General features: G+C 34.9%; 1 protein-coding gene across 1 annotated transcript; it reads left to right on the forward strand.

The window, feature by feature from the left end:
* The first annotated feature begins 8,827 nt into the window (after nt 1-8,827).
* On the forward strand, nt 8,828-12,534 carry LOC112507527 (probable inactive receptor kinase At5g58300). The gene is made up of 3 exons (XM_025112159.1): nt 8,828-9,036; nt 10,357-11,760; nt 11,860-12,534. Exons 2-3 carry the CDS (start codon nt 10,383-10,385, stop codon nt 12,462-12,464), a joined length of 1,983 nt encoding a protein of 660 aa, XP_024967927.1. The 5' UTR covers nt 8,828-9,036; nt 10,357-10,382; the 3' UTR covers nt 12,465-12,534.
* The last annotated feature ends 469 nt before the right edge of the window (nt 12,535-13,003 follow it).

Genomic DNA, 13,003 nt, shown 5'->3' on the forward strand with positions numbered 1-13,003 from the left:
GCAACATATGCTTCTGTTTCGGCTCAAAAAAGATAAACCGTGTGGACTACACAAATTTATCAGACTCAATTCGTGATCAAAAAGACTTGAAGGGGGACATATATCCTTCTGTTTCAATATCAACTTTCTCCGAATGAGAAATTAATAGATTGTGAGCTGCGTGCCCCAAGTGTTATTGAAACACTTATTTGTTAAGAGATAAATGAGTAGCTAGTGAGGTTGTGACAAAAATTGACCTGGGCTTTGCCTTTTTCAATATTAGTCTCGAAAGAATGGAGAACTACTAGATTATGTGGTATGCCCAGAAATTTAGAAGTTTGGAAGATGATTCTTGTATTCTTTTAATCCTGACACAACTCTCGTCAATTCTTTTGTCTCACAACAACTACCCCTCTCATTTTCATTTTAGTCTTAGCACACAAACCCTTTTGTATTTAAAGCTCACTCAAATATGGTTGTCCTCTTGGGTAGGTCTGTCGGTTCTGACATTCCATATAAGCACTAAGTCCCTCCTAAAATTTATTATGCTCAAATGATTACAACAGTTGATCAAAAATAGTATTTCTGTAAAGAACAATGATCAGATAAAATTGATCAAGAAAAAAATTTATTGTTTAAGCACAAACAATGAAGGAGTGATTTACAACAACGATCAGATTATTCGATATGTGAGAGAAATGAATGAAGATCTGTAAGTATGAGTTTACAGATTCTGATTAAAAAAATGAAGTATATATTAATCAAGGTAAAAAAAATCAGAAAATCAACCTTTGAATACAAACGAGCGTATTATCACCAAAAAAGATTTATATAAGAGACGTGATAATAACAGTTTGAAGAATAGCTGAAACAGGTATTGGAGTTATGTACGATGAGAAATTACACAAGTAAAATCTCAGGAAATACCTGTTCAGAAAATGTACTCGTTTTAAAGAAAAATCACTTCCCGAAAACATTTATTGAACTTCTAGAGACTCCCCCTAGAAAGTAGATTATAGAAATGTTTCGATTCAACTCAAAAATTAAAAAAATAAGGAAAACATTTTTAGACCGGGTCCTAAACTGGGTGTTTAGAAACCACAAACAGTAAAGCACGGGTCCTGAACTGTGTTGTTCAGAAGCCGTGTTTGGAACAGATTACAACTCCCCCTGCATTAGTGCATCAATGATATGATATTCTTATCAATGCAAACTTGATACACTGCAAAATCAAACTAGACAGATTTTGGTACCCAAACAAACTTGGGTCCTATTTTGTTAGTATCGTGTGGGGTATGTTGTAACTTCCAAACCATCTATTTCTATTAGATGCTTTCTTTTTGGCACTTTGAACAGGATGATCAGATACAAAATATGATCCATGCCGGTTATTGTAATCATACATGTTCTTACCTTTCCAATCCTTCTAATCTCTGTTGTCTGTACTCCATCTGTTGTAAGTCTTCTTGTTCACAAAATCTGTTGTTTTGCATGTGGAGCACATGATTTCTTCTCTTGCTAAGATGAATCAAATCAGTAGTAGATCTTACAAAATCAAGGAAGATGATTAGTAACAACAGGGGTACGAGATGAAACATATTCAGATTTACTTACCCAAATGCTTTTAACCTTAGAAGAATTATTGGGTGATCTAATGATATACCCTTGATAATATTGATTAGAAGAACGAGAATAGTTCTTAGAAACAATTGATTTAGGGCTGCTTGAATAACTATTCGATTTGGAACAGTCATAGAAGCTAGTTTTACACTGAGAAGGAGAACCAATTGAGCTTTGAGCACAAGAAAAGTCTTTGACTTTCTGTAAAAGATGGTCTCTTTCAATAACTAAATCAAACTTATTTTTAAGTTTTGTTCTCATCTTCAACTCAGTTTCAAGGTATGTCTTCAGATCAGACAGTTTCTTTGTAGTGTCCAGGAGTTTACCTTTTAAGTCCTTCTTAAGAATTTCAAACTTCTTCTTCTGATTTATAAACTCTCTTCTCTCTTCATCTGAGCTACTCTTCTCATTCTTAAAAGCGATGTCAAGCCACTTTTTCTTTTTCAGCAAGCTCTTTAGCAATAATAGTATGTTTCTTTGTAGTATTTCTCTTCTCAAGAGCAAATTGCTTCTTTTCTTCATCTAAAGCCTTCTGCTTTAGAGCAATGCTGTTAGAAAATTTCTGAGTTTGGCTCTGACACTCTTCTGTGATGTCTTTCTTCTCTTTATCATTCTTGGCACGTTCCAATATTATCAGTTGCTCAAAATCTGAGATTTGCTTTAACAACATTTCGGCGTTCAGCACCAAATTTTCTTTCTAGTTCAATCACCCTCTTCTTCTCTTTCTCAAATTTCTTCATCTCAACATCCAAACTATTCTCAACTCCTAGAACCTTCTCTTTCTCTAAATTCAGTAACTTCCTTAACTCAATCAGATCACTCTCAGACTTATGAAATTTTCCAGTTAAGTTCTTTGTCTCTGTATTATTCCTTGGAGTGTTTCTCTCAGTCGGTAATTCATTTCTAACCTCTTGAAGTTTATTAAACAAATCTTTGTTAGCTTTACTCCAAATTTTCAGATCATCATCATAATCCTGTCTGACAGACCTGAGAGTGTTTTCCAACTTTTCAATCTTGTACATGAAATCATTTTCAATATGTTCACAATTTTCTTTATGCTCCCGTTTTAAATCTTTAATACACTCCATATTCGCATGATTTTCATAAAACACATTCAGATATTTCACTTTATAATCTTGTATGCTCTTATTCAACTCAAAAATCTTATTTTTCAGTTCCTCATTCTCCTTCTCAAGAAAACCTGCCATTTAAAAAATTCAAGATTGATCAAATAAAGAATCAATGCAGTTCAAGAAATTGATCAAATAAATACAATCCAAAAATATTGCTCAATCAAACTCAATTCAAAAATTCACACTTCGCAAAATTACCAGAAATTCAAAAATCACTTCAAAAAGAAAATTCTAACACCAAAAGTCAATAAGGAAATTGAATTAAAATTCCAATACAATCTCCTGGAAATCCAATCTGGTCAAAAAGATCTTTTCCTAGTTTATCTCATAGATATCCTTTTACTAGATTGTTATCTCTTAGACTATATTGCTATAAATAGCTTTCACATGTCTTGTAAAATAATTATTCCTTCTCATTACAATTATTATAGTGAAATTTCTTGAAGCTTTATATTCCCTTGAATATCTCATAAGTTGTTCTTCACTATTTTTCATAGATACGATAGATTAAGGTTCAATAACATAAATTTTCGTGTTATATTGAGAGATCTAGGATCAACAAATCAATTACTAAATTTACTTTCTTTCAAGAAAAAAGGCTACTACTGACCCTAGGATGCTTTGTTCATAGAAGAGACTAAAGAACGAGGACTAACAAAATGTGTTCAGGTTGCATAATGCAATTGAGAAATTCTCATCTTTGATTCCTTTGGTGGTGTCTAATGAAGGTATGCAACCTGCAGAAGTTGATTGGAAATCAGATATGATCGATGTTTCTGTTTCTTTGAAATTAACAATCTTGTTAGGGTTGCTTCTTAGGGATATTAAAGATTTTTGGTAGGCTGCACTGATGCTATCGATTCTTTTAAACAAAGGGTCTTCTGTTGAACATGTTGTAGATAATGTACGGCTGTTTAAAAAGTTCAAGGAAGAAATCTTGAAACTAAGTTTAGAGAAAGTGTGGGAGGTCAAACCATTGATTAATGGGAGGGAATGTCTACAATATCGTCTAAATCTCAAACCCCACGTTACATCCATTTCAAATTTTGTCATTGTTTTGTTTGGTTTAAAACCTTAATCACTTATGTTGTATTTGGGATATGCTATCTCGGTTAGATTCATCCTCCATCGAATGTCTACATAATATCTCAATTTTTACAGATGTGAACCGCTACAAAACAACTCATTTGGCTCTGAGAAAAACCACAATTTATGGATAAAAGTAAGTAATGCTGGTAGAGTTTCTTGTATTACTATAAACAACTTAGATCCAAAGTGTCAACCGTTTTGAAGGAAACTACAGTAGCGTCTTGAAGTATAATATATAAGGTCTAGAATCGGAACAGAAGCTGGATTAAATGAATCGCTAAGCAAGTTCGGCTTCAACAAAATAACATTATGAATGAATGATTTGCATAACTAAAGTCATCACGTGCATAACTGTGAACGGATTACTCATAATATTTAGACATTTTCAGAAGATCACCTAAAAAGAGATTATTCACTATACAGACAAATCTAAGAAACCATCAACACAAATTTTCAATAATGAGTTTAGCTATGAAACATCTACTTAAACAATGCATAACACCTACTTAAACAATGCATAACACCTACTTAAACAATGCAGTTAGCAAACTTACACGATCAATCCGGTCAGAAAGTGGACAACTAGAGAGTTGGGTCAAAAACAACTGGCCAAGCTAAATTAGCAAAAACGAAAACTAATTACAGTATGCCAAATACTGAATAACTCGAGCATAATATTCTCAAATCTCAAATCTCAAATGAAGACAACAAATATCAAGCGGAGACAAACTCAAATCAAAGTTATGATATTCTCAAACAAATTATCTGCAGAATATGATAGGTTCCAATAAGAGCTTAAAAAAATATAGTTTCTACTTGGGGAGAGAACTAAACACATGTGTTTTAATTCAACTCAATTCTAATAGAAGGAACTTCAATCCTTGACCATATTCAATTTCGTAAATCAAGCGTCTGCAACAAACCCTCACTTAGTATACCTAACTATGTTGAATCAATAGCAAGAACAGAGAGGTAGTTTAAACAATTTTAACACAAAATTGAAGAGAGAACTAAGACATAACACTAGGTAGATAGAACAAAGGGACCGTTGTAACTTTTAGAGATTGTGTATCTGTTGTTCGAGCAATCGATGCAGAGAGAAAGACTAATTCAAGCAATGGAGATGATCAACATGATTCGACAGACTCGAGCGATTTGAGGGCGTGATTGAGCGATTTGAGGGCATGAGGTCTGTGATTGAGTGACGAGAAGTGAGGGCGTGAGGTCTGTAAGAGAGAAGAGAAAGGTATTCATATATTTATTATTTAACTTTGATTTAATATTTAATATAAATCTTCTAGATCATTATATTTTTTTATTTAATTTTAATTTATTTTTTAATATAAATCTTTTAGATACATTTTTAAGGGGTAACTAAATACTTTTATTTAATTTTAAAAATCTTAATTTTTTTATTAATCTTTAGATAAGCTTACAAAAGTGTTCCTAAGAATTGATGCAACATTTTAGAGACAATTTTACAAAAAACTTCTCTAAAACTTTTAACGACATTTCTTACACCGTATAATTAGCGTATAAATCCTTCTTTAAATATCGTCCAACCTTTAGTTACAATTCTCATTTTTGTCATTTAAATCCTTCTCTATACTGTAGCTTTAGATACACTTCTAAAAGCTTCTCTGAAAATTTCTTCTCTAAAGCTCCTTCCTCTTATAGTGTAATATGTGATCAAGCTATGTTATTAGACACATACATTTGATCTTCTTCCTCGATACCATCGAAATAGACTGTACAATCTTCTTCCTCGATGCCTTCGAAGAAGAGTATACGCTTTCCCTAACTCGATTTCTTCCTTGTTTTCAGTTTCACCTTCGAACGGGAATATAAGCTATCATTGTGCTGTTTGTGACAACCCAAGGTCGACGATGATGCTTATCACTACCCAGATGATCGGAATATTCTACATCGTGTTATTTGAATTTTAGGATATCAATTTCCAATTTTATCCTTCCATGTCTTCAAAATATTAGAAATTGTTTTACTAATTATTTAAGTTTGAAAAATAGTTTAATTTCTCTAGTATTGTAATTTTAAACACAATTCTTGGCTTAGATGTTATTCTCACATTGTCTCGTTTGAACTTCCACCTCTCACCCCTCTCTCTCTCTCTCTCTCTCTCTCTCTCTCTCTTTATATATATATATATGTATATATATAGCTATATGTTTATATATTTCAATTTTAACCTGATTTTTAAAGTTTCAATCACAAGTATGTTCAAATGTGAGTAAATTCACACGATATTTTTACTATGTTATACAACATTTACAACTCATTATTACATAAATACAACTACTTAATATGTTTGAATTTTATAAAATTAACTCATAAACAACTTATAAACATAATTAAATACAAGATAATCTTTGAACCTTATTAATACAACAAAATACTACATAAAACTTAGGGATGACAAAATTAAACCAACCAACATGTATACCAACTGTACCAATCAAGTTGATACCAATTTAATTGGTACCAATTATTGTCGGTTGGCAATACCATACCAAGTATACAAACTTGGTTGGTACACGGTATTGAAAGTCGTATACCATGGTACCGGCTTATTTATTTTTATTTGTTTTTTGTATCTTTATGTATTGGATATTAAACTTTGTAACTTTAATTATATTATTTGAACATTTGAATGTTTGCAAGTTTTATTATTTGCAATTAAAACCCGTTAAACATCTTACCTCAAAACTCAAAATTTGACTTAAATTTGAGAAAAAAAATGGCAAGTTTTCATAGTGCATAAACAATACTAACACATATTAACCGAATAAAGTTGGTACCAATTAAGGTGGTACCAAAGACAGTTGGCTGGTAAGCGGTATAGGATTTTACATACAAATTATAACGGGTTTGTACACGATATTGGAATAAAAAGATTTGATAACGTACCAATTCCATCCCTGGTAAAATTTATAAGCAATAAAAACTCTCTCATTTTTTTTAAACTACACAAATCTATAAAATAAAATTAAGTAAAATAAAATTAAGATATTACGTTATATTGTAAAGATACACTTCCTAGCTTTATTTTCATGCATTTCTTTTCACAAATTTTGAGTTGATATTTTTCATATTTGTTTATATATTTTGTTTTATTTTTCTTATTTTATGTTTATTATAAAATATTTTAGATATTTAAGTAATAAACTAATGATTTTAGTTAGATGATATATTAAAGTAGACGATTTTATAAAGAATAAATTCAGTCTTAACGAACGGATCATTAATCTTTACTTATTACAAATTTATTACAATTTTATTACATATGTAAATTCAGCTTTACGGATATTTTAGTCGAAATCCATATCCTTTAATAGTAACGGACTAGCCTTACTAGCATAAATCAATCCAGAGATCGCAGGTAAAACGGACCGAAAGCCCCGCTTTTGCCAGCATGACAGCAAGCACGGACTGGCAGCAAGGAGTCAACTGAATGACCAAAGCATCGGTTGCTTCCACGTATTCCTTTTTACGTTTTTTTTTAACAAAAACAACCCCTAAAATATTCTCTCTCTTTGCCTTCTCCCTTCTCCCCATAACCCCCCTGCTCCACAAACCTACAACTCCTCTTCACCTTGACCATTGTGATCTCTACCCACCACATGCAACCTCCATCAATTCTTTCTCTCACGACATGAATCTAAAACCTCTTGCCCGATCAACAAAATCTTCATCTTATTCTATCAATTTAAGTTCTTTTAAAAATTATCAAAGCATGGTCTCTTCATCTCTAGAATTACTAGTACCATATTTAAAACTCAACCAATGAACTATGACTTAATTATTCCGTTGCTATGAGTCATCCTAATCTTATGTCAGGACGTACGGGCTAAGTGGGATCCTCATTTTGGTCAACCGGCTATAGAAGCTTTTACTCGAAGGGGGTGCTCTTGGCCCACACAACGAGCACGTCCTTGTCTTGACCCTAGCCATTGATGCAAAAAAAATTCATGAAACATATGACCAGATCTCAGTTTTCATGAAACAAATCACGCATTCCATTTTTTCCATGGAGGTCTCCGATGCTGATACAAGAGATAGAGGTCGAAAATGTTGCTGCTAGGTTCAGTAGCGGATCCAGAAATTTTGATAATAAAAGTCGGAATTTGAATTTATAAGTTTTTGGGGGTCAAAAGAAGAAATGCATTTATAAAATTTAAAAATTTTAATATAAAAAAATGAACTTATGTGACCGCCAACTCTTGGATGTAGATCTGCCTCTGGCTAGAGATGGCGGTTGAGGATGATTACCCAGTTCGTGGCTGTCGAAGTCATGTGAACAAGGGCAGCACAACGAGGGATTCATGACATGAGGGTAATGATCATGACCCGTGTTTGCGGGGCTTCAGCAAAGATAGGATACGCTAGCGTTATCTATTTAAAAAAGAGAAAATAATGAAAATATCCCTCATTTGATTTAAAAAAAAGGATAACGAGAGTTTGTAAGCAGGAGCAAAACCAGATGATTTTGTATACACTAAAGACAAATTTATAATAACTAAAGTTGAGAGATTGAGTTTTGCTAAAAATGACATAGTTCAAGGACCAACACCAAAATTCTCTCTCTTTTTTAAATAAAATATATTTTTGTTTTTAATTTTTTAATAATTAATATCAGGTATAAAATGAGTTCGCCCAGCCACTCTTCCCATAATATTTGCTCTCTTTCCTCCGTACCCTGCATCCATCATCGTCAACGGAGCAGTTGCTTCTGCTCCCTTCGTTATTCTCTACATAGAGAGAGAGAGAGAGAGAGATATCAAAAAAACACACAATTTGTGTGTGAGAGAGAAAGAAGAGAGAGAGAGAAAGAAGCCATTGATCTCGAGATCTGTGTTCTTGTTCTTAGATACGGTCAGTAACCTTCCGTTTACTTCACGAAGAACCTCTCAACCGCCATTTTCTTTCAACATCCTTGAGATTTAAAATTTCTTCTTCTTCTTCTTCATTTTCTTCTGCATAAATCATATTCTCCGAAAGGTAGCGAAAAATACCTTTGCATTGACGCTTCTTATGCGTGTAAAGAGTATGTATGAGAAAAGCGAAATCTAGTTATCCAAATCTGACTCTGTTAAGCAGTTTTCTTCACCGGAGAGTTCTAATAACTGTCGTTCACCGAAGACTGAACACTGCTCTCTCGTCCTCATATCTTACAGAAAACATATATGCAGAGTTCATGGTATACTTGATTATTTTTATCTCTAATGTTTGAATATTTATAGCTGCCGCATAATTTTAGCTTCACAAAGCCATGGAGTTTATGCATTTCTGTTGTTAAAAGTCTCTCCTCTTGCCTCTTGGAACCTCCTTTCTCCACCTCAAGGTGGGTTTGTTTTTCCTAATTATTCTAACATGATACCAGAGGCAAGATCCACAATTGAGCCATATTTGCTCGTCTATCTTCTTTTGAAGCGACTGATTGAAGTTCCACATTGGCGACTTAGATCAATTCTGCTATGTATATGTTGGAACCTTCTTCCCTACTTAGGTCAAAACCGTTCTTAGTGGTTCTTTCAGAAATTGCAAAAAAATTCATTCACTGTGTCATGTTAATGGTGTTACATCCTTTTCAAGTTAAAATTACCTTACTATAAAAATTGCATTGTTTAATGTTTGAAACTATTGTCATCATTACATTTTAAAAGTATTGATTACGTTCCAATATTTCATTAAATTTGTCATGAATATAACTGCTTGTATGATTATTGTAATTAGTTTATGGTGTTATGAATTTAAGAATTAAGGTAGTGTTTGGTACGCAGACTGGATGGGACAGGACGGGACATGATTAATTGTCTGTCCTATGTTTGGTACGACTAGGACAGGACGGGACAAAACTATTAAAATGACCATATTACCCCTAAATGTTGTTCAATATTATTTTATATCATATAATAATTGTAAAATTACAACAAATCAATCAAAATATTGTCATTTTAACTTTAGTCCCATGTTGTTCCACCTTTTTTGGTGGAACAAAAAAAATCAAGATTTGTCCAACTAAAATTAAAAATAGTCCCACCTTGTCCCATGTTTTTTTTGTCCATGGCATGCCAAACATGGGACTATTTTTTTTGTCCCGTCCTGTCCCATGTAGTCTACATACCAAACGCACCCTAAAAATCTTCGTCGACAAATGGAAAATTAAGGAACAGGTAACAGGATGCTGGAGGAATTTTAGAAACTATGAATAATATATCATCTAATTGTTTATAGAAAGTACTCACAGCTGGTTTCTCTTTTTTTCCATCAATGTATACCTGCTGTGACATGAGAGAAAAGGTTGACTTTATGCCTCCAAAAAATGCCACTTGGACTCTAGTTTCTTAGCACTTTGTTACGTTGTTATGAATTAGTCTCCATTAATAAGGCCAACTTCCTTGATCAGTTGCAATTTTTGGTTTCATTCTAACTTCTTTCTGTTACATTTACCTTATCTGCTTCTATCATTAATAGAGAAGATATCCTTAAACTGGTGCACTATTTATGGCTCTATCAGGACTCCACAAGAGTAGACATTCACTAATGTGCGCGATGAAGCTACACTCGGCTGAGGTCCAATCTTCGCTATTTTTCTTTCTTCTAGTCCTGCCACTAACTATCGCTGATCTCAACTCCGACAAAATTGCCCTTCTGAACTTTGCTGCTGCTGTGCCACAAGGTCGAAAACTCAACTGGAGAAACAAGACTTCCGTTTGCAAGTCTTGGGCCGGTGTGAGTTGCAATGGCAAACGCGTAACTACACTTCGCCTGCCCGGGATTGGACTCTATGGCCCTATTCCAGCCAACACTCTAGGGAACCTGGATGCACTTACTATTCTTAGCCTTCATTCTAATTTCCTTAATGGCAGCCTCCCATTTGATATTCTTTCCCTCCCTTCTCTAACCAATATATATCTCAACAAAAATTACTTTTTTGGGGAAATACCTTCCTCTTTTTCTTCCCAACTTGTAACACTTGATCTTTCCTCCAATTCTTTCACAGGAAACATTCCTACCTCAATCCAGAATTTGACCAACCTCAATACACTAAACCTCCAGAGAAACTCCCTCACTGGATCGGTCCCTGATCTCCAGCTCTCGGGTCTTAAGCATTTTAATGTCAGTAACAATCGACTAAACGGTTCAATCCCAACATCTTTAAATAAGTTCCCTGCTTCATCTTTTGGAGGGAACTCTGGGTTGTGTGGACCACCCCTTAACAAATGTCTCTCGCCTTCGCCTTCGCCTTCGCCTTCGCCTTCACCATCACCCGCGCCTGCTCTTTCTCAAACTCCATCTCCATCATTCTCACCTTCTCCGTCAACAGATCTAGTTTTACCACCACCACAAACACGCGTTCCTCCGGCCCAAAAGCTGCCCACTCAACTAAAAGACAATAAGAAACTGAGCAAAGGTGCTGTGGTTGCCATTTCTGTGGTTTCTTCTTCTATGCTATTGCTTATGCTTCTGACACTAGTGGTGTGGTGTGCAAAGAAGAAAGAAGGTGAAGCAAGTGGGAGTAAAGGGAAAGCTGCCTTTGGTCTTGGGAGAATTGAGCAGCCTAGAGAGGAGTTTAGCAGTGGTGTGCAAGAGTCTGGGAGGAACAAATTGGTTTTCTTTGATGGGTCAGCTCATAAGTTTGATCTTGAAGACTTACTCAGAGCCTCTGCTGAGGTTCTGGGAAAGGGGGGTTATGGTACAACTTATAAAGCAGTTTTAGGAGAAGGAACATTGATGGTGGTAAAAAGGCTGAAAGAAGTGGTGGTGGGGAAAAGAGGATTTGAACAACAAATGGAGATTATTGGGAGTGTTGCAAAGCATCCAAATGTGGTTCCTCTTCTTGCCTATTACTATTCTAAGGATGAAAAGTTACTGATTTATGATTGTGCTGCATCCACCAGCTTGTCCTCTCTATTACATGGTATGTCATCCATTTCTCTTTCAAACAAGTTCAGATTATATCATCACTTGGTGAAAATCTTTTCAAGTTTATGAAAGCCGTGGGAATTTTGTGATACAGGTAACAGGGGTTCAGCAAGAACACTAGATTGGGAAACCAGATTAAGAGTTGGCCTTGGAACAGCAAAAGGGATTTCTCATATTCATTCTGGAAAACTAACTCATGGAAACATCAAAGCCTCCAATATCTTGCTCAACCAAGACAACCATGGCTGCATCACCGATTTCGGGTTAACTCCTCTTATGGGTATCCCTACTCTCCCACCACGAACCTCTGGTTACCATGCACCCGAAGTTGTAGAAACCAAAAAAGCTACTCAAAAATCAGACATCTACAGCTTCGGTGTTATCCTACTCGAAATGCTGACTGGGAAAGCACCTGTCCAGTCAGCATCGTCCGGCCAAGATGAAGTGGTGGACCTCCCAAGGTGGGTCCAGTCCGTGGTGAGAGAAGAGTGGACGGCCGAGGTGTTCGATGTGGAACTGATAAAGTACCAGAATGTAGAAGAAGAGATGGTGCAAATGCTTCAGATAGCCATGGCATGTGTTGGGAAAAGCCCAGAAACGAGACCGAAAATTGATCAAGTGGTTAGGATGATAGAGGATATCCGGATGCTGGATAATGAGAACCCGCAATCGTCCTATGATAACCACCGGAGAAGCTGAAGCCGAACGCCATGACTAAGAAGAGGCGAAGGTCCATAACTTGTCTATTTTCTCACTGTTGCTTGCTTGAAGAAACTGTATAATGTTGTTATAGAAATCATTATTCATCATTTTGGTTTTTAATACACGTTGGTTGTTCCAAAAATAATAATATTGTTTGTTTATTTAATTTCTTATTGACAACGTTTTCCTAAATCAAAATTAGAGGAAAAATAAAGGGTGTTGGCCTCCTATTACTTATTTATGGGTTCTGATTTGAATTAGGCTTCTTCACATATGGCAACCAGTAGGCGAAGTTCAAGTTTGACGCCAAAAAATATTGAGAGAAATTCTATGGATTGGGCTTCTTAACCCTGCCACCTAGAGACCCTTGTGTGTTGTGTCTATTACTTATTTAACTTGTACATGACCCTTTTAGGGTGGGATTGTGTGAATAGGTTTAGGGATTGCCGGTCATAAACCATATTGAAATTTAGGTGGTGTTTGTTTTTTGAAAAAAGCTCTTATTTTATCACCTATGTCTGATTCGGTCAGACATA

The sequence above is a fragment of the Cynara cardunculus genome, assembly GCF_001531365.2.
Source record: "Cynara cardunculus var. scolymus isolate 2C chromosome LG 2, CcrdV1, whole genome shotgun sequence".
In the NCBI taxonomy this organism is placed as follows: Eukaryota; Viridiplantae; Streptophyta; class Magnoliopsida; order Asterales; family Asteraceae; genus Cynara; species Cynara cardunculus.

What these genes read in the sequence shown, in the direction of transcription:
- LOC112507527 (XM_025112159.1), top strand. Translation starts at nt 10,383, where the DNA reads ATGTGCGCGATGAAGCTACACTCGGCTGAGGTCCAATCTTCGCTATTT. An exon ending in CTTGTCCTCTCTATTACATG is followed by an intron (nt 11,761 to 11,859) that starts GTATGTCATCCA and finishes TTTGTGATACAG; the next exon opens with GTAACAGGGGTTCAGCAAGA.